Source organism: Ananas comosus, linkage group 4 (genome assembly GCF_001540865.1).
Source record: "Ananas comosus cultivar F153 linkage group 4, ASM154086v1, whole genome shotgun sequence".
Lineage (NCBI taxonomy): Eukaryota > Viridiplantae > Streptophyta > Magnoliopsida > Poales > Bromeliaceae > Ananas > Ananas comosus.
This window is the reverse complement of record NC_033624.1, coordinates 4,300,269-4,328,254: the sequence shown is the minus strand read 5'-3', so window position 1 is coordinate 4,328,254 and position 27,986 is coordinate 4,300,269. Positions and strand designations below refer to the sequence as shown.

Below are 27,986 nucleotides of genomic sequence, written 5' to 3'. Positions count from 1 at the left end.
AAACTCACCAAGAGAGCAAATTAGGAGGATCATCAAAATAGCTAAAGAAGCAACTTGTGATTTCTTCATGCTTGCTTCCAAAATAATTAATTTTGAGTACTATAACATTGGTATGTTGTTACATTTAAAGGGCTTTTTATAATGCACTAATATCAAGGCATGGATTAATGTTGGTGTCAAAATTAGCCCTAGAGATGCGTTGCATTTCCCATGTGCTTTCTCTAAAAGAGGGAAGTGAATATTTGGAATTAAAATTAATTAATGCCAAGCCAAATCGAAACAATTAATGAGATCTAGAGTACTAATTTCAAATTATACAGCAAATTTTATAAAGTAATTAGAGTGAGGCTACTATGCTATCGGAAGCACGGAGCCTTCCGTGCTTCCAGCTCGTTTTCGATATTGCGACTTTCGAATCGTCGATCGGCTCCGTTAAACTTGATCTAGAGTATTTGGAATACCTAGAAAATAAATTTTATTATTTTTCGATATCATTTGCCTCGTGAACGAAGGGGCTCAAAATCAACGACTGAAAATAAAAATTTTACAAAATGTAATAATATGACATTAAAATTTTAAATCAAAGATATTGATCTTGTTTTATATAGTATAAAAAATTTTCTATCAAAATTTCACGTAATTTGAATATTTCTACACCGTTAAACTTGCAAACAGCTCACTACGGCCATTGAAATTTGTTGATTTTGAGCTCACTCGATCACTAGACAAATGATATCGAAAAATAATAAAATTTATTTTCTAGGTTCTCCAAATACTCTAGATCAAGTTTAACGGAGCCGATCGACGATTCGAAAGTCGCAACATCGAAAACGAGTTGGAAGTACAGAAGGCTCCGTGCTTCCGATAGCATAGTATCCTCACTCAAGTAATTATGTTAGAATTATAAAACTTTCTATGTATTTATCAATATCTAAATATGCCATATATTATACATATATTGTTTCATTTGTAAGATATGATTCAAAACTAGGTGATCTGAGGTGGGAACATATGCGAATCGTTCCCATCATATGGCTCAGATACATTCCACCTCAACTGAGTAGGCAGTGCGTTTATTTTGTGTGCAGAAATTTTCTGTACGCGAAATTGTAGGAAAAAAAAGGTTTATTTTTTAAAAACTACTTCAATATGAGCTCGAGCTTTTGCCAGGGAGAGAAATTTATGATACTTTTCTTAATAATACGAACAATATTATATTCGATAGTAAACCTAATCACTTGCATATTTTTGGATTTTAGACAATTTAATTTTCATATAAATATTAGTGCTTGTATTTTTGCAGTACAGTATTACTGAATAGCGCTATAATTAACAATACTATATTTTACGACACTGTTCAAACAAGCCCTTATTTTAGGATTTTAGATAAATCTCTTATACATAAGAAAAGATCAACCATTGTTCAATCAACTAATTCTCATGAAAAATATTTATTATATCTCAATTTCCCAATCAACCAAATAATCAACATTATATTTATTACAGATAATTACTTATATACTCCTGAAAAGTTTTCGACTTTCTGATTTACTTATTTTAGAAGTCTAATGTTGAAAATATCATTTTTACGTTTCAACCTATTTCAAATATACTCCTATAGTTAAATTCTATTAGCAATAGCTGTTATCAGTATGAAATTACTATTTTGCCCTTTCAAATGTACTATTTCACCATCATCGACTTTTCTTATTTGCCCTTAAGTTAGGGGCACAAAAGCATTTTGATTTTTAGGCTTTTCAAATATACCCTTCTATCATCACCAACATTTCTTATTTATCCTTAAATTAAGAGCAAAAGAGGCATTTTGATTTTTTTTAATTCTAATAAATATTTAACTCATATTTAACCTAAGTTAATTTAACGGGTAGTAACTATAGGGATATTTTAGAAAAACGGAGGAACATATGAGGGGTATATTGGAAAAAAAAAAAGAATAAATGAGATATTCTAAAGTTTTGAAGGATATATATAGACAATTATCCCTATTTATTATTATTTCATATACAAACACAAATAGGGAGGAATCTTGATTAGAATATTCTCCAAACTCTATTATGCAATTTCAATGGACACTGATTTCTATTTTTATTTAGATTTTTCCTCTAATTTTTTGAATGATTATTTAACCTTGCAAAACTTTATAAATGTGACGTATATCTCACGCGCATTACAACTTTTATAAAATAAAAGCTGAAAAGTATTTAGAAATTTGTGTCCATTGAAATTTTTTTTTTTTTTTTTTTTTTTTTTTTTGCTGAACTACACCATTTGCTTTAGAAAAATAGGGGTCACATAGCAAACTTTTGAGGCGGTTCACGGGTGACGTGGTGATCATGGTCCACTGAGTGCGTTTCGTCAATTTGTGGCAGTTAATTTACGAGCCAAACAGCACCCCACGTGTACGACACAAACGCGGCGGACCACGTCATGGACCGGGTCTATGGACAGCTCCAATATTATAAATTTAAATTTCATGATTTTTTTTTTTTTTAGTTTTCTTTTGAATGGGTTAATCGTAAGTGCAGGCACTTTCCATTTAAGCATTACAATTTTTGAAATTTCTCGTACACTATGAGGTAATTACTACTGAATATTAGATTTTTTTATTATTATTATTAGAAAAGAAGTATAAATAGGTGCATAAAAATTTAAAAGTATAAAAATTAAATTTGGTGCCCTTGGTTTCATCCTTGGGTATGTATAATTCGTAGTTGCGTAGCGCCCTCGACTCATCGGAAAAATAAAAATGTATATAAAAAAAGAAAGAATGTATGGAAAAAGCATTTGCAAATATATACCTAAACTACTAATTTTGGCAACTAGACCTATTAAACTTCATCAAATTATTTAATTGGCTTATTTTTTTGAGCAAGGTATAAATTAAACTGCCATTTTGATCACATGTCTTGTATATAATTTTATATAACTATATAACACGAAAAATATATTTTTTTATTTTTCTTCTGGTTATGATAATAAAGCAGTAGGATTGAGTAATAAAGTAAATCTATCGTTAATATATATAGAGTGAGGCTATTATGCTTCTGGAAGCACGGAGCCTTTCGTGCTTTCAGGGTGCTTCCAGGTTGTTTTTGATGTTGCGACTTTCGAATCGTCGATTGGCTCTATTAAACTTGATCTAGAGTATTTGAAATACCTAGAAAATAAATTTTGTAATTTTTCAATTTCATTTGCCTAGTGAACTAAGGGGCTCAAAATCAACGGCTGAAAATAAAAATCTTACAAAACGTGATAATATGACATTAAAATTTTAGATCAAAGATATTGATCTTGTTTTATATAGTATAAAAAATTTTCTATCAAAATTTCACGTGATTTGGATATTTCTACACCGTTAAACTTGCAAACGGCTCACCACGGTCATTAAAATTATTGATTTTGAGTCCCTTCGATCACTAGGCAAATGATATCAAAAAATCATAAAATTTATTTTCTAAGTACTTTAAATACTCTAGATCAAGTTTAACGGAACCGATCGACGATTCCAAAGTCGCAACATCGAAAACGACCTGGAAGCACGGAAGGCTCCGTGCTTCCAGAAGCATAGTAGCCTCACTCAATATATATAGTTAGGCTATGGTGTTTTTAGAAACATTAAGTACTTAGTACTTGTAAGTTTTTTTACCATTAGCTTTATTCTTTTAATTATTTTTATCCATTAAATCATATTATTCAACGAACCACATACTCACTCAACCCTTAGAAAACTACTATTATTCCAAGTACACATCCCTTAACTTAAAGACCAAAAATCTACAAACACTAATAATTCGGTACTTTTAAAAATAGAGGAGCTCAATTATATATATAAAGTCAGGCTACTATACTCTTATGAGTATGATCACTCTCGTACTCACAAGTCATTTTCGATAATAGAGCTTCCGAATCGGCTGTATCTAGAGCATTTAAAACGGTTAGAAATCAAATTTAATAATATTTCGACATTATTTGCCTTATGATCAAAAGGTCACAAAATTGATAATTTTTAATAGCCAGTATGGAATACTTGCTAGTTTAGCGGTGCAAAAAAATTAAAATAGATTGAATTTTTTATATAAATATTATTCACTATCTAGATAAAGATCAATAACTTAGATTTTAAATTTAAAGATCCGATAATTTATTTTTAGGAGGTCGTTCGATTTTAATTGTTTATTTTATGCCCGCTTGATAGAATTTATTATATGATTTCAAAAAATTACGAAATTTATTTTTTAAAAGTTTCAAATACTCTAGATCATATTTAACAAGTGGATCGTCGATTTGGAAGCTCCATCATCGAAAATAATTTATGAGTACGAATGGCTCTATACTCTTATGAATATAGTAGCCTTACTCACACTCTCTCTCTCTCTCTCTCTCTCTATATATATATATAAAAGAATAATGGAACATCATTTTCTTACAACCTAAGTTTGCAAAGAACAAGAGCTGTTTTCACTATTATTAGTAGGTGAAATAGAGTTTGAATTCTACCAGATTCTTAGTTTAATAATTTACCTTCTTTTACTTTAAATTCACGGCAAAGATTTATCAAAATATCTCTAGTCAAATATAAGGAAAAATACTGAACAGAAAATATCAAAGCGCCATTATCCCAAATATGAAAAAAAGCATTAAATATAAATAACATTAAGACACTGCTCTACGGTAGCGCTTAAGCTTTTTTTTTTGAAAAAAAAGTTGTTCCATTAGTAACTTTGATTGAAGATAGAAGCCAATTCGACTATTTAATAAAATTTAGAGATTTTTAATTACCAAAATCAAAAAAGTTCATATGTCAATAGGCAAAAGTGTTAAGTTAAGGAAGTAACGGTACACACATCTAATATCCTCTTCTGCGAATGACTATTATTTTCTACTTGTCACATTATTATTTTTTTTAACTAACACTATTAGTTAAAACATAAAAAGTTCCGGTAAAACGAAAACACTCCTTTCCTCAATAGTCACGCAATATTGACAGAATGTGGCTAAATATATCAATTTGAAATTTCGAAATAAAGTAAAATATAAATTTTTGAAAATTAGAGAAGAAAATAAAAAAAAACAAGAATATGCAAAAGAAAAAAAAATTATATTTTAATTAAAATTATTTGAATTTTTATGAATTCTATGATAGGAGGTATAAGATCGGGTGATCTGCACCTTTTTGGGGTGTACAACTGTACAAGTATAATTTCCCAGTTAAGGTCCATGTAAAAAATTCCTGGTTCACTGGGCCTTGGTAGACCGGGTCCAGGAAACACTTCCCCAAATGTTGTGTTGTCTACAATAATATCTCGCCGTTCCTTGGGCGACAAGCTAGGGTTTACAAAATATTCCCGTTTCAGCTGTTTCCCGCTCCCTCGCGTATTTCTGCGGAATGCGATCCCACGACTTTCCTAACAACCGACCCCACCGTCCCTCTTCCAGCCAATCAGAACGCCGGGTCCCACATCCCCAACCACTCACATCGCACCGTACTCTTCAAGTGCGTGAGACTTCTCGTCGACTTAATTACCGCTTAATATCAAGTCAAAGATACGGCATCTCATTGAGGGAAGTAACCAACACTTCAGAAACTCCCCCAAAGTATGTTAAACCACTTAACGTGTGCCACGTGGCGACGTATGGCTCGGCAGCGGCAATTGGGGTAATTATGTTGGTACGCATAGCACCGCTCCGGTGACGAGGATCCTAAGCCGCGAAGTATAAAACGCCCCTGTAACCTAAAAAGAACACTAAAAAGTCGTCGATGGGGAAAAAATAGGGTTTTTTTTGTAGTGTCTCCTCCTCCGCCTCTCTCTCCTCTCTCTCTCTTGTTTCTCCCACTCCGTGGGAGAAACCCTCGCCGCCGCCGCCGCCGCCGCCGCCGCTACCTCCTCCTCCGCCGCGGCCGTTCGATTCGCCGCATCTCAATGCCGCTGTTCGTTTCAATTGCAGGTGAGGAAGACTTGGGAGCGTCTCAAATTAGGGTTTTCCTTTCTTTTTTGGGTTCCTTTGTGTTTTGAGGTTGAGGATCTTGGAGAAGAGGTGGAGGAAGAAGATTGTGTTTTTGATGGAGTCGGATCATCTTGATCGTGGGATTAAGCTCTAATATCTAGGGTTTTCGTATTGGGATTAATGGAAATGCTGAAATTGATCTTTTATCATGTAATGCATCAACATTTCTTGGCGGTCAGTGTTGGTAAACTACTAATTTTGCTAAAATACTTGGATATGACTATTGGGGAGACCCTCTAATCTTAGTTGAAGAGAATTTGGAGACAAAAGAGAGTGATCGGAAGCAAATCTTGTTTATATTTTGGCCTCAGGTGATATTCTTGCATTACTGGGTTGTAGTCTTAAGGCTTTGTAAAAACATACAGTGGGGAGTACTGAGTACACATTTCCTACTTCTGCTGCTCTAATCTTTTATCAGATTTGCCTTTTTTTTGGCTCATTATTGTGTAAGATGTTGATTGCAGCTGACACTTCAGTAATTTTTTATGGTTTCTCTTTAGAGTATCCGGCGTGATTTTACTCAATGTTTAAAATCAGTAGCTAATGGATGAGAACATTGCAACTGGAAATTAGCTGAAATTTCTCAAAATAATCTGATTCCTTTTTTGAAGTGCTTAGGAAAAAAAAACTAGCAAAAGAACATGTTCTTTGAAATAAATTTTCCATAATGATATCGAGGTGACCAGGAAAGTTTGTTCTTTTCTCATTGGGTCGGGCAAGCGGCTGTTTTATGTCTTAGCAGTAGTTTACTGTTTGTTTTAGTTATTTCCAGGACTTGGGTAGGACTTAAGTAGTATGAAATCCCTTAAAAGAAAATAAAGTTGAGTACATCTTTTATTTGGCTACTGTAATATCTGATTGAAAAAAACTTTGATAGTTTTGCAAGTTATGCATATACTCCTATGATAGTAGAATACGAATTCAATTACCTTGTCGAGTTTTATATCCTGATTCATTACATAGGAATGAATAGAAATGGAAAATATGCTATTACTCACAACATCTGGCTAGATAACCGCTAGCATTACTAGATATGCATGTGTAACTCTCTCAAATAATTTTTCTGAGTTTTAATTGTTGACCTTCCATAAGTTTCTTTTAACTAAGGAGTTAAAAGAAATGGTGCATTTTCTCTTTGTAAAATGGTTTGCATGCTTGAAGAAATATGCATATTCCTTTTCTCTAGATAATAACCACGTGCCTATGTTATTATTTGGAAATAGCACTTAGCCCAATTATTTGTTATTAATTATTATCAATGTTTTGTTCCAGGTCTGCCCATGGGGGAGCACATGGAATTTATTGGCAGCTGAAGATCTAGCTCAGAATTCCTTAGGAACGTATTGCACTATCAGTATGTACTATTTTCAGTTGTATATTTCTCAAGTCAGTTGGCAAGTAACAAATAAACCTGTCTTTTTAGCTAAAATGTCAGTTTATGATAGTTAAATTTTTAGTCCTTTTATTATTTCAATTCCTTTGGCTGAAAACGGATGCTTCTCTTCTCCAAAGTCCAAAGGAAGTCTATAAATACTTTTTTGTCCGAAGTGCAGTTAATAGAAATAGAGAATTCTAATAGAAGTAGAGTGCAGTATTAGATCAGCCGACTGTGAATTTCACTGCATGTGTTGTCATGATTATCATTTCCTCACTATTATCATTATCATCATTTGTACCCTTGAAGGGTATGTTTTCCTTTAACGTTTTCTCAGGTCATATATTGTAATCTATTCAAGTACTTTGTTTTCGGTACTGGATTCAATATAAATATAATCTTCTAAGTTTTGCACGAAGTTTGTGTACTCTACAAAGAAGATATAGCAACCTAAGGGATATATGTTTAGGTTATGATAGTCTAATTGAACCATTGTCATTACCCTCTAATGTGCAAAAAAGGAAAAATGCAGAATTTAGATAGCACCTAAAGAAGATTTGGGTTTTTTTTTTTGTGCTTGTTCCTGTTGATTTGTAAAGAGAGTTCTGTGTAATGCAGTCAATGAAGAGCTCCTATCCCTACATTTTTGCTGTCTGAATTAATGTTTGAAAAGCCCCTATCCCTACATTTTTTAGCTGATTGGTAACAGGGAGATTTAAAACAGCAACAGCCTTTAAACTGGTTTGGGTCTTCATCTTGTTTTTATTGGGTTAAATTCAAGTTACTTGGGTATTTGTGAGTTTGAACCATCCTTGTCAATCCATGTACTTATTTTAATGGTACAGAAATACAGACCTCACCTGAACAATGGGGAATTTTGAAATGGGAAAATAACTACATTATCTCTCATTAGTCATTACTTTTGACTTTAAAATCTTCCATCAAGTTTGGTCAGAAATAGTTTAGCTCAAAAATGTTACAGAATATTCATAAAGTGAGGGAATATTTAATTAGGTTACGAAGTACCTAAAGATGAGTTAAAGATACCATTTGCTTTGTTGGAGAGGTGCTTAAATCAAACATATACTGGAAGTTTTGGTAGTAAATTCAATATAAAGTTTAGGTACCTATTTCAATATCCTCTGTTATTCCAGTAAGCGCTGTGTGCATTCACCTATTGTAAATTGATGATTAGCTGCTAGTTTTGCTTGAATTTCACGATAGCCACTTCATATCATATGGTTGTTCTGGACCTAGCACCTGTCGTGAGTTGATGAAGTAAAAGTTTGTGGCTGGGCTTTCTTTAGCAAAATCTTCCTCGTTTTGAGTGTTAATTGGTATAGTTCTCATCTTATTATCATGAGGCACTGTAATTACATCCTCATTGCTCAACTCACAGTTATATGATGTAATAATGCATCACTGTTCAGTGTTCTTTTTATTGCCTACTTTGGGCATACTATGTTGGTCTTTCTTGTGTTCCTTATCACCCGAAGTTTTTTTATAAAAGAAAACTATTGGCAGGTAGCAAAAATTTTCTCAATTTAGGATATTAGAAATTGAAAAATACTTCTATGATCTCTGCCATTCATTTAGTTGTTTAACTTTGCTTATATGTTTTCTTAAACTTTTGTCCTTGATGTTCCGCGCTATAGACACTTATTGTTATATTTGTTTCATCTATCCTTATGGAATTTTTAATGGTAAAGGGCTCATATATACAGCTTAAAAGCTCCACCCTTCAAGCTCTTCTGGCTCATAACTCGGTGTTAATATATTGCAGATAATGTTGAGAACAAAGCAACTCAGCACTCTCACTCAGTGTGCGCGATCCTTCTATCTCAGTGGTCCACGGAGCGGAAGCTCAGATGGAGCTTCATGCACTGGCTCTGAAGATGAAACCTGTGTTTCTAAAAGGCAGTTGTCAAAAACCACTTCTCAGCAAAAGAAAGCCAATGTATCAGTAGCTGAAACTCCTCCACAAGCTGCCCGTCCCCACGTAGCCAATGCAATCGGACCCATTAACCATCGAAGCTCGAGCTACCTGCCTTCAGTTGCCCCACATATTATTTCCTCTTCATCAACTTTGAAACCGGGCTTTTCCGAAAGCAGAAGCTCTTATGTTCTAGCTGGGGATCAAGCTTCTCAAAGCAGTATTCTTCATTCTTCTAAGCCAATTACTGGACAGTATGTCAAGCCCAACAAATCAAACAATTCCAAAGGTCAGCCAAACTCATCTAATAACATCGTGGCGACTTCTGATTCAAATTCAAATTCAAATTCAAATTCAAATCCAGATTTGCAAAGCGAGTTTGGGGATCGAAGTTCAAGGGGTGTTTATGTGAAAGCCAATCAGAGTACTTCTGGGACTTTTAAAACCCAAGCAAAGAATCAGAGGCAGTCTCTTCATCAAAAAGCGAAATTTCATTCAGGTAGTGTCATTTCAGAAGACAACTCAATGGGCTTCTCGGACAAGAAAGTGCTTTCCAGTACTGCAGGAAATTTTAGCTCTATCAGTAAGTCTCGAAATCCTACAAGAAGTGTGAACACGGTTCGCACAGTCGAGCAGTATTACCACACACTGCAGCTGGCAAAATGGGGTCCAGGAACAGAACAGGCTTTGAACAATCTCCATTCCAAGTTGGACCCGTTTCAAGCGAATCAAGTGCTTAAATTGCTCCGTGACCATTCTATTGCTCTAGGTTTCTTTAGGTGGTTAAAAGCCCAACCTGGCTTCAGGCATGATGATCATACTTATACTACCATGATCGGAATTCTTGGGCAATCGAGGCAATTTGGTGCTATGAGAAAGCTTCTGGAAGAGATGATCAGAGATGGGTTTCAACCAACTGTGGTAACTTACAACCGTCTAATCCACGCATATGGCCGTGCTAATTACATTAATGAAGCCGTTAAAGTGTTCGAGGAAATGCAAGAAGCCGGATACGAGCCTGATAGAGTTACTTATTGCACACTTATTGATATCCATGCAAAAGCCGGATATTTAGATATTGCTATGGATTTGTATAGAAGAATGCAGGAAATGGGCCTTTCCCCAGATACTTTTACTTATAGTGTGATGGTGAATTGCCTTGGAAAAGCTGGGCATCTTGCTGCAGCTTATAAGCTCTTCTGCGAGATGATCGACCGTGGTTGTGTTCCTAATTTGGTGACTTATAACATTATGATCGCTCTTCAAGCGAAGGCGAGGAATTACCAAAGCGTCGTGAAGCTATATAGAGACATGCAGGCTGCAGGCTTTCGGCCCGATAAGATAACCTATAGCATTGTCATGGAGGTTCTCGGCCAGTGCGGCCATCTTGACGAGGCGGAGTCCGTCTTTCTTGAGATGAGGCGAGACTGGGTTCCTGACGAGCCTGCGTACGGCCTGTTAGTGGATTTGTGGGGTAAAGCTGGGAACGTTGAGAAAGCTCGAACCTGGTATCGGGCTATGCTTGATGCGGGCCTCCGGCCCAATGTTCCAACATGCAATTCCTTATTGAGCACCTTCCTCAGAGCCAACCGGTTTGCCGATGCTTACCATGTGCTTGAAACAATGCTCGGTTTAGGGCTTGTTCCTTCTCTTCAAACCTATACTCTCCTTCTTAGCTGTTGCACTGAGACCCGCGAACAAATGGGCCTATGTGGTCAGCTCATGGCGATAACAGGCCACCCAGCCCATACGTTTCTTCTTCACTTGCCCGATGCCGAGCCGGGCGGCTGGAATATAAAGAGCCATGCCAGTTATTTCTTTGATTTGATGCATAGTGAGGATAGGGAGAGTAAGAGGGGGCTCGTGGACTCTGTTATCGACTTCCTCCACAAATCAGGGCTAAAGGAAGAAGCCGGCTTTGTGTGGGAAGTGGCTGCCGAGAGGAATGTTTACCCAGATTCAGTGCGAGAGAAAAGCTCTTCTTATTGGCTTATAAACCTTCATTTGATGTCCGAGGGGACTGCGGTTACTGCTTTATCGAGAACATTAGCTTGGTTTCAGAAGCAGTTAATGGTTTCTGGGATGGGGTTTCAAAGGATTGATATTGTAACGGGGTGGGGGAGGCGAAGTAGAGTTACGGGCACGTCGATGGTTCGCAGATCAGTTCAGGAACTGCTTCGCCTCTTTGGGTTTCCGTTCTTTATGGAAAATGGCAATTCAGGGTGCTTTGTGGGTTGCGGCGAGTCTCTTAATCGGTGGCTGATGAATTCTTTTGTCGAGCGCATGCATTTATTGTAGAGAGTTGTCATTAGGTTAAAGATTCAGGGAGATGCAATTTTGGTGATTGTATTCGGACTGCGTCTCACAATGGATCTCGGTAGGTTATTCTGTTCTATTTTAAATGTTTTGGCCTGTTTATATGTTGAATTTTGGGTGTTTTAGCTTGCTGATCAGTGTTGTTGTGTTTTGCATATATGATCTGCAACAGTAGGTGCAGTCTTAGAAGATGAACAATCACTTAAGTTTTCTGTGAGCCGAGTGCATAACAAAACACATCCAATAATGATGTTGATGAGTTAGCATTGCGCATATATCTAGCAGCTACTTAGTGACTTAGTGGTTTAGCTACTCAAATTTCAAACGTGCGTGAGCAGGAACTCGTACTTTTCTCTCCATGCGCCAAACTTGAACCTTGTGGTTAACAAATCTCTTATCAGGACTAAATCTCGGTCATCTCAGTTACTGCTAGAGTTGAATGAATGATCTGGGATATCTGCATGTTGCAGACTCAAATTTTGAGGGGTTTTCCAGCTGATTTGCTGAATCAGGAAATGTAGCATAAGAACCTTGTTGTGTCGTGCTTTTCATGCGGATTTCTTTCTCAGTTCTGATAAAAAGCTTTCGCGGGTTCTGTGTGTCTTTCTGTTTGTGCTTGGTTGCACTATGGTTGCTCTTCTGGTTACTGCTTTGCCGGCATTGTGAAAGCTCAGATTTGGATCAGGTCAGGATTTGTTAGAAATTGGTTTTGAACCTGCTCTTGAACTCGAATTCTGGTACGAAACTGGTCGACAATACTATGGGGCTGTTTGGCCTAAATTCTGAAAAAGTAGTTTTTGCAGAATTATTATTTGGTTTGGACAATTAATTTTGATTAAAAATTGTAAAGCATTTTGCTGAGTCTAACAAGAAAATTATTTTTCTGAAATAATTTTATAAAGCTGGTTGGCAAAAATATTTTTGTTGCTTGCATATAATAAATTTTTTCTGCTAAGTTTTATTTTGAATTTTGAATTTGACTTTAAAAATTAAAAATTTTGAATTTAAAATTTGAACTAAAATTTAAAAAAAAAATCGATATTTGCATTTAAAATGTAAATTTAAAATTGAAAAGTTTAAAATTTTAAATTATGAATTATAAATTATAAATTTAAAATTTTAAAATATGAAACTTAAATTTTAAATTTCAAATTTGAAAATGAAAACTTAAAATTTAAAATTTTAAAACTAAAATTCAAATTTAAACTTTAGAATGTCAAAATAATAAATTTCAAATTTCAAATGCCAAAATTTAAATTTATCTTAAATTTAAAATTTAACATTTTAAAATTTAAAATTTAAAATTTAAAATTTAAAATTTAAAATTTAAAATTTAAAATTTGAGATTTAAAATCTAAACTTAAATTTAAAATCAAATATAAAATAAAAAATTTAAAATTATAATCTTAACTTGAAATTTGAGTTCAAAATTAGAATCAAATTTTAAGATACAGATTTAACTGCTTCTGATTTTGAATTTTTGAAATCAGAAATCTGATTCTCAGAATCAGATTTTGAAAACCAACTACTATCACATTTTCAATTTTTGCTGCCAAATAAACTCATAGAAATTATTCTATCATCTGTGATTTCCCTACGTATTACAGTGTCTACAACTTGTGAATAACAAGGCTTAAAAGCATAGTTAGCTATTTCCATATGCTATGTAGTTCATGTCAACCATGTTGTCAATGTAGATAAGAGAGAGAGAGAGAGAGAGAGAGATTAGTTCCATAATTCTCTTTAATCTATCAGATATGCTTATACTTGAATCCAGAGGCTGATGCTCGATCAGACGGTGTAGGATTGCTGGATAGTTTGTATGTCCAAGCCCTTCAGCCTCACAACAGACTCCACATGCCCTTTCAGTGTATGTAATTCCCGAAGCCTGCGAATCGCAAAGTAGCATTATGAGAGTGTTAGTCGACCCAGAACGGAGGTTAATGTTCAAACAAAGCTATCGAGAATCGGCGGTGCCAAATTCAGTACGAAAAACCCACCGTACAAAAATATATATCATGTTAGCTTTCAGAAAGTTTTTCTGCTCCGAAAGTAGAAGCTCCTAGAAACTAGGCATTTCGCAAACAAAATTTATGGAGCTTTCACTGTGATGATTGATGAGAAGCTAAAAATGAGCTTTTGGACTGCAAAAGCACAATCTCCAACTTTAGAGCGCTTCTGCTTCTACTGCAGCTACGAGCCACCGAGAGAACTTCTGCAAAAGCTCCATGTCGGGGCTCTTTATCTTAGTAAGGTCAGGTTCTCGTACCTTGCAATCTCGGCTCGCCTCCTGGCCTCTTCAGCCATCTGATTGAGGTCCGCGAAGCTCGCACGATCACTGAACATTTTGGTGTCGGGTGGCTGCAGCCCGTGCAGCGTTCTCTGTGCATGCGCCCACTTGCGTGCCCTCTCTTCCTTGCCGAAATCTTTCTTCCTCGTAAAAGCAATCTGCATTAAGAGATTAATCCACATCAGTAATGCATTAGCAGCGTATATCGGCAGCATTAATGTGTATTAAGTATCAATTTAGTCCCTCAGGTTTGATCTCGGTTTCAATTATGTCTTTGAGCTTCAATCTAAACAATTTGGTCACTAAAGTTCATCTCAAGAAACAATTGAGCCCTTTGTTTTTTCCAATAACTGAATAAAGACACAACACCGGCATCAGCAATTCAGCAAAGTAACGACACGGCGCGACACAAACTTCAGAGATTAAATTGTTAAAATTGAAACTCTGAGAATGTTGCTAAAGTTGAGATCAAACTTCAGATACTATTGATAATAAATTTGTGCGGTAATTACCCTTTGCTCGATGACGAGATCCCACGCCTTCCCGCTGAGAGCGTATCGGATTAGGAACTTGATGATATCGAGAGGGAAGTAGAAGACGAGATTATAAAGCCAAATAACACCGGCCCAGCCCCATCCAATCCCCTCGATCGCAGCAAACCCCCAGTTGGCGTAAACAGTGATCACCGTAGCAATCTGCAACAGTGCATGCGGAGAATGTAGGCATGGATGTTATCGAACAGTAAAACAGACAAAATTATCTATTTACATATAAATCCATAAAATCCGAATTTTCATATGCTATTCAGAAACTTTATTTTCTCTTCACATACGAACCCTTGCACTTACCGTTTCTTCATATATACCTCCAGCAGGGCAACATTCACAATTAAGCAAGAATGCACATACCAATTTTACAGTGGTATTATGCAATTTCGAATATTTACCAGGGCATATATGCAACCAAAAAACAAAGAACAAAGTCGAGAAACTCACCAGCTGAGCAACCAAGAAAGCAGTGACGAGAAGCAAACCAGGGCGCTCGACAAACGACCAACTGCGGGATCGTGTGACGAAGATAAGGGCCTGACTAATGGTGCTAACTTGCAGGTAAACTGCGGAGGCGAGCTTTCGGAAGTCATCCTGGGCTGTTTTCTCAAGGCTTTCGACCTTGAATACCCGCTGAAGAGGGGGAAAAAAAACAATGGTTAGGAAAACAATGAGTTTCCACTCTTCACAGCATGTTCCGCCAGATTTTTAGAACAATTATCTCTACTCAACAACTTTCGACTTGATCTCGAAGCCCATGCGGGCTTAGCGGATCTTAAAAAGAATCAGCTCCAACATTAAGCTGTTTCTTTTTGCCTCGATGTAAAATTGTCGTAGAAGTTTCTCAAACAAGCTTTAAAACCAGTGGTTTCAGAAGTGACCTTCCAGTTAAATATATTTATAAAGATTTTATCTTGCAAATGTTTTACAGTCTTGATTATTCAAATATGTCAAGGTGGGTACCGGGAAGAAATCAGTCTGATACGCAGCCCAGAAGAAAATGACCGTCATCACCGCCAAGTAACCGCCAAGAATAATTCCAGTTGTGAAAATCTCGGCCAACTTCCAACTATCAGGATGAGGAGATGGTTTCACCCTGTCCTTCGATATAGTCATTATAGTACCTGCTCATGCCGAGAAAAAAGGAAAAGAAATAAAACAATAAAAAAGAGCTTCATATGAAACGAAAAAAAAGAGAGAAAAGAAAGGTCACGATAAAACTCAAAAGACTTCGAAGGCGAAAAATAATACCATCATTCAGAATTGCAATTATGAGGACCATAAATGGAGGAAAGTCGAACTTCCATATCAGAGCGAGAAGCATAAACCCAAGCTGATGCAATAAGGATGTAAAAAAAAATATATATCACATCAATCCTCAGCAGGATTTCTATTAAAAGTTCATAAAAAACGAGGAAATTGACAGAAACTTTCGCTCATGAATTAAAACTAAATGGTTTCAAAGCCTCATATTAAGACCATAGTGATCCTATTCGCGATTAATTGGTGTGTAATATTATGATTAAACATTCCAGTGAATCATCACATTGTCTCAGTAAGTCCCAAGGAAAAAGAAAAGCAATTTCTAATACATTACTTGAAATATAGGTGGTCAAATTTCAAAGGCCAAGAAACATACCACAATACGGATGGTAACGGAGACTGCATAGATCTGCAACAAACGAAACCACCGCAATGGAACAAATTAAGCAAAACAAAAGGAGAGTTGTTGGTGATAGTGATTCATTGGTATTAACTTACAGTGTAGTTCTTCATTCTTTGAAAAATTGCACGACTAGTTAACACAGCGCTGATAATCACGCTCAGGCCAGGTTCAGTAAGAACAATATCAGAAGCACCGCGAGCAGCGTCAGTCGCATCCGCAACTGCTATGCCAATATCGGCTTTCTTTAGAGCAGGAGCATCATTTACTCCGTCGCCAGTCATTCCACAAATATGCTTCCTCGCTTGCAATCGCTTGACAATCTCATACTTATGCTCTAGGATTAGAAGAAGAAACACGATGAGAATTAGATTCCTATTAGATGAACCAAGTGAAGAGTGAAAAAATGATCAACCCTGTGATTGAAAATGCAATCATACACAAACTTTTAGGGGTATATATGCGAAGAAAACAAAAGAGGGAAAAGAAGGGAAAAAGGAAGAACAAGAATGAAAAACCTGGAAATACGCCAGCAAAACCATCAGCCTTCTCTATTAGTTCGTCAACTGGCAAAGCGGCTATTGACTCGTCCTTGTTCTGGCCCAGTAAAGCAGAAGATGGATACATGTTTGTACCCATCCCCAAACGACGGCCTGTTTCCTTGGCGATAGCAAGTTGATCACCTGATGCAATATTACAAAGCCCCAGTACTTATTACCAGATTAAGTAATTTAATTGTCAAGTAAGAAACTTCCAATGTAAAACCATTGGGAGATAAATAGACAGAATCAGTAAGTAAATGGAACTGAAAATTAATCAAATGTATGCAGAGCTAGCATGACAAAAATCAGTCCACAATACATTCGGCACTTTGTCATTTGAATATATCCACATAACATCCATATCGTCATGTTTTCCGTCGAACAGAACCTAAGCAAAAGTACAATCTATGATTTTATCAAGGGTCATTACATGATGAGATAGGGCAAACAAAATATTTAATTGATCTTCGAGGTCTGATATTTTGATATCAGAAATTCAGAATGATGAAATTGATCCTCAAGGTCTAATAAATGCAAATATACTATGAACCAAATGCTCAAAACTCACTTCAAACTAGAAGTTACTAAGATTATTAGTTGATATTCTGGTTCAGCTCATTACATAGCAGTAACTTAAACGAATCAAAATCACCTTTGAAAATAAAAATCAGATAAAAGATTTTTAGATAAGAGAAACTAGACCTGTAATCATCTTTACATTGACACCAAGGTTGAGAGCCCTCCTAATTGTTTCCGCACTATCATGTCGGGGGGGATCAAATAGTGGCAGGATGCCGATGAATTGCCATGGGCTTCCCGGACTCTCTTTCTTTCCTTCCGGAACTTCCTGCGCATTAGGAGAAAATCTGAAAACACCAACATAATAGGAATCACAAATCAAATGCACGAGTTTGTATGGCTTGGCTGGAGTTTTTGCGAAAAAGTGTTGTCACGTAATAACTGTTCGAAAAAGCACTAACAGCCTTTTCACTTACATCACTTCCAAAGGCTTCTTCCCACTGCAACAAAAACAGAAGTTTGTAATTGAAGCCTATGGTTTTGGGGCTCAGAAGCTCATCTCAGCTTCCGACCACAGCATAAGCTCCAGTCTTTTCTTCGCAGAAGCCAGGAAAAGCTGCACTAACTTAATGGCAGCTACACCAGAAAAAGTAGAAGCAGATGAATGACTGGGCTAACGAAATTCCCACCTGATAAGCTACAGCAAGTGAGCGAAGCCCACGCTCCGCAAACTTGTCAATCACCGCATGGACTCTACGCTCTATTTCTGACTTATTATGTGCGAGGTTGAGAATCTGCAGTTTAATTAGAATAACCAATAAAGTTAGAACGAGAGAGAGAAAATCATGTGCAAAAATGATCCAGTGAAACGATATTCAGATGTTTAAGATATAAATACCTGTTCCGGTGCACCTTTGCTGACACGATGCATTTTTCCGTCACTGTCGATGTAAGTCAAAGCAGTTCTTTTGTCAGTTGGGTTAAATGGCAGAAAGTGAACTTCTTGAATGCCAGCCCGTGCCTTTAAAACATAACGATTAAGAGGAAATATTAAACAAGATATTTATGTACTTATACCCCCAAGAAAATTTTCTGCTTATGTGTATGCAAAATGTGAAAATTTTCATTAACCCGCATTAGAATATTAGTTTCGTATCTGTATGTCCTCGTATTTACAGAAATTTCCCTTTCTGCAAAACTAATTATAAAACAAAATCAACTTACCCTCAAATAGGATGACTCACCAACTTAAAATAAGTGCTAAAATTCTACAATATTAACAAGTAGGTGCGAAGTATGGATCTTACAAAGGTAGCATAAAGAATATAAAAAGCCACAATTACCTCTTTTGGGTCCGCTAGCATCCCAACTATGGCCGTGTCTATGGCATCTTGGTTTTCAAGTCGCGAGGCTCTAGCAGCCATAAGGATTACTGTATCTTGAGTTACACCTTTTGCAAAAACCTGGGAAATTCACTTATTAGGATGCATGTGCCAAAGAAAAAGTGAAAAGGCATTCAAAGGATACTAGAGAAAAAGACCAGTAAAACCTAACCTCGATGAGGTTCTTGTCCACGGTAAGCTTATTTAGAGTCAATGTTCCAGTTTTATCACTGCATAGAACATCCATGCCGGCCATCTCTTCAATTGCGGTCATTCGTTTTGTGATAGCTCCCTACACAAACCAATAAACAACTCAAGGCATGAAATTTAGTGCCTATTTGACCTGGTTTCTCAATAGCTTCTCTACTCTAGAAAGCAGAAAGTTTCTGCATAGAGCTCTAGCTTGAAACTTTTGCTTCTGCTAAACTAGAAAGATATCGAGAAGACTACTAAGCTATCAATGCTTCTTCGAACAATTCTATTCAAAAGTCAATTCTGCAGAACCTCCGACAAGGCCAAACAATTAGCGGAACTCATTTCAAATTGTTATTGGAATCCCAGAAAAAATCACATTTACCCTCATAAACAAATTAAAAAGAATGATATGGAATGTAAATACAAGGCCAAGCAAACCTGCTGAGCTAAGCGGTGGGACCCAATCGCCATTGTGACGGACAAAACAGTGGGCATAGCTATAGGAATCCCTCCAATGAGAAGAACCAATAGATTGTCGATTCCCGGACGATAGGCTCTGTGCTGAATAGGATACATAACTATAATCTCCACAAACATTCCTATTGCAATCGAACATATACAGAAGTTCCCAATAGCCGTCAAGACCTGAAAGCCAAAAATAAATAAATAATAAATAAAAGAAAGAATTCAAAATTCAAAGGAGGAAACAGGCAATGGAAAAGATTTCGCTAGCTTGCCTTTTGGAAATGACCAACTTGGTTGGTGGAGTCGACAAGATGTGCGGCCTTTCCAAAGAAAGTATGAACACCAGTGGCAATTACTACAGCTTCAATCTCGCCCTGCTTGCATGTCGAACCAGAATAGACACCATCACCAGGTCCTTTGGTGACCGGCAATGACTCTCCAGTAAGAGCAGACTACAAAAAGATATCAAAGAGAGCGAGAAACCGCGGAGTTATTCAAAGCAAAAGATGTTGAAACCATAAATTTATGGATGAAAGTAATGAAGGAAAATACTTGATCGATCTTCAACGGATCGCCCTCAAGAAGACGAGCATCGGCAGGGATGATATCTCCGAGTTTGATGCTTATAATGTCACCAGGAACAAGGATGGCTGCTTCCTCCTCATTCCACCGCCCATCTCTAAGAACCTGCATTAAAAGTAGCAATTTGGAACAAAGATCAAATTATCAAGATTTGTTTATTTTTTTGGGTTTAAATGGATTTGGTTTGCAAAAATCTTTGCTACTTATTCCTGCAATCTATGACTTTGGCTAAGATTTGTTCAGAACACAAGAGGAGGACTTTTGAGTAAATCAAAATTCAAGAATGAGAAGTGGAAAGTAAAGTGTTAAAAACCTTTGCTTTGGGAGCGAGCCGAGCCATGAGGGCCGCAGCTGCATTGCCAGCATTGTTCTCCTCGATGAAGCTGATTGTCGAGTTGATCACAAGGAGAGTAATAATACCCACAAAGTCTTGCCAGTCTGGTGGCTTCCCCTGATTTAAAGAACACCAAATATCAAAACTCAAAAACTATTCCCTCAATAAGAAGTAATCAAACTTTTCAAGCAAATTATATTGCGAAAATTGATAGAACAAAGAAAGGGGAGCAAATTGTCAACATATTCTTGCAAAGCAGTTGCATTGGCATTTGTCTCTCAAAAGTTTTGAGTTATCAAATACATGCCTCTAAATTTGAAAACTTTGAAAATTCGTCTCCATTTGTCGACTTCAGTTAACCACTAGTATTTCACTGGTACGACCGTTATGACTTCGAAAAATTATCTTTTGAAGAGTTTTTAAAGGGTTTAGGATTCAACGTTCGTGTGACATGACAACAGATGTGGTAAAAGCTTTTCAAAAGAAATGTTTTTCAAGGGTAAAATAACCATCTTTACAAGAAAAGTTGTTTTTTTTTAATAGTCAACTTAAAGAGTCACACATTAGTAAATTTTTTAAATGTTTAGTCTAATATCAGATTACTAAAAATTTAAGGAAAAATGCAATTTTTTGCAAACTTAGCAGGAATGTACATATTTGCGTTTTCCAAAAAGGAGAAACAAAATGAATGGATATTTTGCGGTCTCGTTCGGGGTCTTACTCCTCCATTGGCGAGGGCGATGGCCATGATTGCCGCAGCCTCCATAACCCAAGACAGAGGGTTCCACATGAACCCTAAGAACTTCAAAATTTTGCTCTCCTGCAGCAAACACAAACACACCACAATTCATTCTCCTGAAACTAACAATTCATACATCCACTAGATCCTTTTTTGCATAATTCGCCAAAAAGAAAAAATAAAAAATTGTACTAAGAACACGTCAACTATAGGCGATTTTGAAATAGGTCTCTGAACTTTACTTACGTTTGATTGACACCACTTAATGCCCAAAAAAGGTTAAAATTTGAGGAAATGTTAATCAAGAGACATAAAATTGAGGGGCACATTTCATAATGGCCTCTAATTGAGGGTGTCTCCACACATTTTTCTCGTTATTTTATAAGATTACAGAGCCATTAAATTTAACAAATTATCAACTAAACCAACCCAAACAATTCAAATAAAAAAAACAAAAATAATACAGGCCTAGTTCGGGCTTGCGGAGCCAAAAGCATATAAAATTCCGGCTCCCGTTGTGGTAGAAAGATAGAAAGCGCTTTTGATTTTTTTTTTCTTTTTTTCAAGACCGCAGTTAGGATGTCAACGGGTCCGATTCGGGGCGGATTTTCAAAAACCCGAACCCAACTCCGACTCCAAACCCAAAACCCGAATCCGAACCCAAACCCGACAAATTTTAAAAATTCATATCCAAACCCAAACTGGACCAAAAATCCGAAACTCAAACCTGAACCCGAAACAATCATTTCTCTTTTCAATATTTCAAAATAATATTACATTAAATCTAAATTTTTAAAATACAAATTCAAATATAACATCAAATTTTTATATACATATTATATATAATGTAAAATAAATTTGGGTTCGGATTGGGTTCAGGTTCGGGTTCGGGTCGGGTAGAGTCAAAATCCATATCTGAATTCATATCCGTCAGATTTTTATTTTTGATATTTATGTTCGAAACCATATCCGTTTAGCATCGGGTAAATCCGCTCCATTCAGGTTCAGATTCGGATAAAATTTTGAATATCCGTACCCATTGACATCCCTAACTGCAATACCAAACTAGAGGATTCCCTCCATATCTTCCTACCCAAGCCCTTCCCCTCTTTTTTTTTTCTAACAAAAATAAAATGAGTAAACTTCAATTTGCCCCCTTGGTATAGGTCATATTCACTTTGCAACCCAGTGATTCAAAAAGTTACACTTAAATACCCTATAACTTTATTTTTATTTCACTATAAAAACCCATTGTTGAACAAGGTACCACCTTCGCGGTTTTTTAAAAATTTTACTAAACTATCCTATTTAACGATAGATTTTTTTTTTTTTTTGTGTTGAAACGAAAATAAAACTATAAGATAGTTAAGTGCAACTTTTTGATTGAACCACATGATAGCAAAGTCAAAAAAAAAATACAGGGTAAATTGAAGTTTACCAAATGTTAAAAAAGAGAAAGTAAAAAATATATAGCTATCAACTTGTTTGATTTAAGTCCGTCGGCGATATTTTGACTTCAAATTTTGAATTTTTCATTTATATTTACAGATTTTAGTTAGTAATTATAAATTCATTATTAAAGTAATTAGTTTAAATTTAAAGTTCAAATCAAATAAATTGAAAGATTGGATAGTAAAATCAAAATTTTACGGTCGATATTTCAGGTAAGTTCGATAAGTTTGTTACCGAAATAAAAAAAAAAAAAAAAAAAAAAAAGCAGACCTCCTTCTCCTCGAGCTTGTTGGGGCCGAAGATGGCGAGGCGCTGCTGGGCCTGCGCCGACGTCAGCCCGCCGCGGCCGCATCGAAGGTTCTCGAACACCTCCTCCAACGGAATGTTCTCCTGCCAGACAGATTTTTGTTTTTTTTAAAAAAAAAAAACCTAAAAATCTCAAATCTGAATTTTGAAATTTGAAATTTGAAATTTGAAATTTGAAATTTGAAATTGAATTTAACACCCTTCTACTAAGATGATGAAGTGATGAAGAAGAAGAAGAAGAGGAATACCAAATCCACGGCCTCTTTAACGACGGCTTCTAAGGAGGGATCTTTATCCACCGCCTCCCCCATTCTCGGATAAATTAAATTTTATTCCAGGGGCTTTTAATTTCTTGTATATATATATATATACACACGAGAGGAGTTATTGTTGTTTGTTGTTGCTGTTGTTGTTGTAGTAATGGTGTAAATTAATAAGGTTCTAAAACAGAGAGGGGAGAAGGGTAGGAGAGAGAGAGAGAGAGAGAGAGAGAGAGTAAGTGAGAGAGAAAGAGAGAGAGAGTTTGAGAGGGAAAGAATTGTTGTTAGGGAGTGTATTTAAGAGAGAGAGAGAGAGAGAGAGAGAGAGAGAAAGTGGATGTCATGTGCGTAGTGGGGATGTTAATGGGTAGTGATAGTACGAAATTTTATTAGAACCCAAATAGAAATGGAGCGAATTTATTCGATACTAAACTGAAATAATTTCGTATATAATTTCGACAGCTCCAAATTCGGATCTGAATTTTGTATATATCCAACCTGAATCCGAATCAAAATTAATTATATATGTATGTTTGATATTATATTTAAATTTATATTTTAAAATTTTAGATTTAATATAATATGTTTTGAAATATAGTAAAGAGAAATAATTGTTTCGGATTCGAATATTTGGGCTCAAGTTTTGGATTTTTGATCGGTTCGAATTTGGATAGAGATTTTTAAAATCTGCCGGATGCGGATTCGACTTTGGATTTTGACTTTAATAGTCGGATTCAGGTTCAGGTTCAGGCATTTAAAAATCCATCTCGAATCCAACCCGTTGGCCCTACATATGTGTGAGGATGTCAGCGGGCGAGATTCGGGCAGTTTTTTAGAAACTCAAATCCAAATTCAATTTCGAATCTGATGGATTTTAAAAATTTATATCCAAACCCAAAAATCTGAATATGAAAATTTGACTCCGAAATAATTATTTTTCTCTATCATATTTTAAAATATTATATTGAAATTAAATTTAAAAAATATAAATTTACATATAATATTAAATATTTATATATATTATATAATATAAAATCAATACAGATTCGGATTTGGACCGAGTATAGACAAAATCTATACTCCAATATAAATTCATCAAAATTTTATTTTTTTTACTTGCATTCAAAATTATATTCATTTAGCATCGTTTAAATTCGTTTCGTTTAAATTCAAATTTAGATAAAATTTCAGATTTCGTACCCATCCACGTCTCTACTTATGCGTGATGATGAAGGGGAATAAAAAAAAAAAAAGCAAAACGGAACACAAGGACAATAAAGTGCACTTTAGCACCAAACATTTATGAATATTTTGTCGCCGTCCTTAAGTTTTTCTAATTAAGTATTTGGTTTCTGGAAAAACTCCAAAAACCTAATTTTTCAAAAAAAAATTATAGTTAATAATATTTTCTAGAGTTATATTTTTGGATAAAATATTTGAAAAATAAAAACACTATTTCTCTTGGGAACTAAACAAATAGAAAAATAATGACAAAAACTAAATATCCCATAAATAAATTTGATTATAACAAACTTTTAAAAAATAATTTATGCACATTCTATTACAGTATTACAAACGTATGAATTTTACAACTATTCATTTAAGGGCTGAATTTTTTCAGTAAATTTTAATCTTTGAATGGATAGGGTATATGATTTACATCCTGTATAATTTAATTTAACTAAAAGATAATGCAAATAAAAATTTTCAAGAGTTTATTAAAGAGTCTCAATACAAAAAAAAAAAGAAAAAAAAAGAAAGGAGGGATGTGGTTCCAAATTGCTCATAATTGAGAGGGTCTCTATGAAAATATGTGGAGAATCACTTCCCTAGCTTTTGGCGCATGAAACCAAGTGTATATATAAGCCCACTAATTTCCACTTATGATGATGGGAACAACACATTTTGATTAAAGTAAAGTTAGAAGGTTGTAGAGAGGAGGATGATGTGGACTATGTGAAATATTAATTTATTTTGAGAAAATCAAAAGTAAAGTAGCTCTGTGACTCACATTTGACTCTATATGAGCTTTAAATTATGTGCAGTTATTATTACCATAATATAAACTTTTAATTCATTTACAATTGGGCCCTTTTTTTTTCATACATACATGATCATCAACTTCCAAAAAAATAAATAAATAAATAAATAAATAAATATTTGCATGATCATACCTTTTTTTTTTAAAAGAAAAATAGTATGCGGTTTCGTTTGTTTCTTTTAAAAATAAATTTAACTGAAAATATGAATCAACTTAAGTCCTTTGTCATTTACGTTAGAAACAGTTAATATTTAATGATCATGCTACTTCGAAAGGTTTAAAAAAAATAGAATTTTTTTTTTGAAGTTATTTGTGGGTTTCTTACTCTATAATTTCAGAAGGCGGTTTGATATTACCCACAAAGCTAATAAGTTGTTTGATTTTTTGAAAAATATTTTTGAAAGTTGCTTTCTCGTTAGAAAAGTATTTTTTGTCCGCTTGATTCTGTAAAAAGATAATTTATCTAAAATTATTTTTTTCATATTTTAAGAAAATATTATCTCTAGATTTTTATATGGAAAAAAAAAAGACTATAAAAAAGGTGTTTTTCAAGAAAATTTTATTTTTTGAAAATTAGTAATTCACTATTTTATAAAATAACAAACACCCTAAAGGGCTCAAACGTAATGATTTTAAAACTGGATCGAACTAACCGGTTCGGTACAACTATAACCAAGTGAATAAAGTGATTCTTTTGATCTTTTGAATCAAATAAGTGAAAAAATCGTTTTAAACCGTTCGAATCGACGATTCAATCATCAAATCAATAAACCAGTTTGATTTTAATCAAACTGGCTGAAAATTATTGATCAAGTCATATTAAAATCAAATGACTTAAAATCAACTTAGCTGATTTTATTTTTTATTAGTATAAATTAATCTTGTAAAAATAAAACTAGAAAAAAAAAATTTGAGAAAAAGGTAGCAAGCTACTTGCTTCATTCAGTAAGTAAAATAAACTGAGCATACATGATGGAAGCAACTAAGGCCTTCGAAGACAGGGAATAAAGTACCAGAAGAAAGCCAAGAAGAATAAAGTAAAAAAGGGGCAAGGAGAGGGAGATAGGGAAGAAAACTAGTAGACTAGCGGCACATTAGTGCAGCGTGGTCCGGTTGCTCATCAAAAGGTTAACCCGTTCAAGTGAGCGGCTAGCGTTGGTCGGTATTGCCTGGAACACAAAATTATTTCTGTCCCTCCAAACCACCCACCAGATCGCGGCTAGAAGGTTGAGGCCTTTTGATCCCGTCAAATTGGCCGAAATAGCAGAGGTGTCTGTCTAGAGCCTGCGGACGTCGCCCGGGGTGTCGCTAGGTATTCGTGAACCGCCTACACTTAGGAGTAGGTAACGAACAAAGACGCAAGTGTAGAAAAGATGGTCGCAGCTTTCAAGTAGCACAGCGCAAAAGACGTAGTGTTGGTCTACAACCATGCCCCGGCGTAGCAATCTATCGGCTGTGAGTAGTCTCTTCCGAAGCAGCAGCCAGGTAAAGACTTTGACCTTGATTGAAATTTTCAGCCTCCAAATTTCGTTGTTCGTCTAGTTTAACTGTCCAGCGTCAGTGATGAACCGGTAGAGGGACTTGACAATAAAAAGTTCATTCGAAGTCCACCGCCATTTGTATGAGTCTGATTTGTTGCGTAGGTAGCAGTGTCGAAGCAGGTCTTTGAGCTCCGTCAGTTGAGCGCGCCTTTCGGCGGATCGGGACGCCGCGAAACCATGACAAATGAACCGCCATCGCCACCCATTTGCGTTCCAGCACTGGGACAATCAGGCATCCTTGTTTGTGATACTCGCAAAAATATCCAGAAAGAGCGTGCTAAGGGGAGATTCGCCAATTCAGATATCAGGCCATATCCTATTGTTATGTCCGTCACCTAGCTCATAGGTTATACCGCATGTGAAGATCTCATGGCAGCGGAGCACGCCTTTCCACCACTGCAAGTGTGGGACAAAGGCTAAGCTCTCGTGCAGTGGCCTTCTTATGGTATAGTAGATAGTTCTGATTAATTTGCACCAAGGGAGATTAGGCTCATTGAAGAAGCGCCACCACCATTTGGTTAGAAGAGCCAAATTCATGGATTCCATATCTTTAATCCCTAATCCGCCATCGCCGGAGATGCATGTCTTGTTAATTGGAAACTAGAAAACTTATAACTACCTAATTGGGTCTGATTGTTCCTCCGAGTACTTAGCACAATGAGAAGAAGTGCCAAAAAAAAGAGTATCATTTTTTGAAATAAAAAAGAGTAAAAGAAAGATTAAACGGTGATTGGAAAATTTAATTAGGGTGTGATATATATATATAGAGTTGAGCTAGAATACTCTCAAAAGCATCAAAAGGGTTGTGCTTTTGAATTTTTAGTCTTTAGATGGAGAGATAGAGGATTGGGATAATTGTGATAGGTGGTGGTAGATGTAATAGTGTTTGATTCAAGAGGTATTAGTAATCAAGAAGTAGATCCAAGAACTAAAAACTTAGAAGCACCAAGAGATTGGTACTTCTAAAAATATTCTAGCTCAATTATATATATATATATATATGATTTTAGTTGAAACGAAATTGTCAAATTGAATTAATGAATTTCGACTTACTACCCTCTCTATATAAAAAATGATAAAATTCTTTCACATAAATTTTTTTCATAAATTTTTACTACATTTGCATAAAAATAATAATTAGTTAATTTTTTTTATTTTTATCTAAGGGTAGGCTTCAATTTGCTCTCCCGTGGTTTATTATATTCTCATTTTGTTATTCTATAGTTTAAAATGTTACGCTTAACTATCCTAAAAAAGTTTTATTTTTGTTTAGAATAAAAAACCCGCAGGATTTAAAGTAATTCTATATATAAGGTATAGTAGAATTAAATTTCTTAATCTGACTACAATATTTTGAACGGTAATTAAAGCTGACAGGTTAAGAGATTTGTACGAGGTTAGAGATTTGTAAAAGATTAATCACCAGCTGAAAATATAAAATTAATCGTGACTGAACCATGACCATACAGCAGACAG

The 27,986-nt window shown here is 35.4% G+C and overlaps 2 protein-coding genes across 4 annotated transcripts; one reads left to right on the top strand and one right to left on the bottom strand.

Moving 5' to 3' along the window:
* On the top strand, window positions 5,784–11,928 carry LOC109709040 (pentatricopeptide repeat-containing protein At1g18900-like). 3 transcript variants are annotated; one of them, XM_020231093.1, is made up of 4 exons: window positions 5,784–5,967; window positions 7,300–7,381; window positions 9,186–9,624; window positions 9,700–11,928. In XM_020231093.1, exons 3-4 carry the CDS (start codon window positions 9,189–9,191, stop codon window positions 11,631–11,633), a joined length of 2,370 nt encoding a protein of 789 aa, XP_020086682.1. In that variant the 5' UTR covers window positions 5,784–5,967; window positions 7,300–7,381; window positions 9,186–9,188; the 3' UTR covers window positions 11,634–11,928. The 3 variants fall into 3 exon arrangements, with proteins under 3 accessions (XP_020086682.1, XP_020086681.1, XP_020086680.1); XM_020231092.1 differs by having other exon boundaries at window positions 7,300–7,363; window positions 9,186–11,928; XM_020231091.1 differs by having other exon boundaries at window positions 9,186–11,928.
* Window positions 13,188–22,979, bottom strand: LOC109708985 (plasma membrane ATPase 1-like). The gene is made up of 21 exons (XM_020230995.1): window positions 22,917–22,979; window positions 22,633–22,752; window positions 20,893–20,991; window positions 20,151–20,288; window positions 19,808–19,942; window positions 19,528–19,707; window positions 19,229–19,435; window positions 18,768–18,887; window positions 18,557–18,676; window positions 18,112–18,234; window positions 17,903–18,007; window positions 17,397–17,541; window positions 16,671–16,835; window positions 16,251–16,489; window positions 16,129–16,161; window positions 15,741–15,822; window positions 15,453–15,613; window positions 14,937–15,122; window positions 14,454–14,636; window positions 13,921–14,099; window positions 13,188–13,539 (listed from the first exon to the last, which is right to left on the bottom strand). Exons 1-21 carry the CDS (start codon window positions 22,977–22,979, stop codon window positions 13,443–13,445), a joined length of 2,880 nt encoding a protein of 959 aa, XP_020086584.1. The 3' UTR covers window positions 13,188–13,442.

Coding starts and splice junctions, on each gene's coding strand:
- LOC109709040 (XM_020231092.1), top strand. CDS start 9,189: ATGTTGAGAACAAAGCAACTCAGCACTCTCACTCAGTGTGCGCGATCC.
- LOC109708985 (XM_020230995.1), bottom strand. CDS start 22,979: ATGGGGGAGGCGGTGGATAAAGATCCCTCCTTAGAAGCCGTCGTTAAA. Junction 18,677..18,767: donor TGGACAAGAACCTCATCGAG/GTTAGGTTTTAC, acceptor TGAATTTCCCAG/GTTTTTGCAAAAGGTGTAAC. Junction 16,490..16,670: donor TTTTGCTGGCGTATTTCCAG/GTTTTTCATTCT, acceptor TTCTAATCCTAG/AGCATAAGTATGAGATTGTC.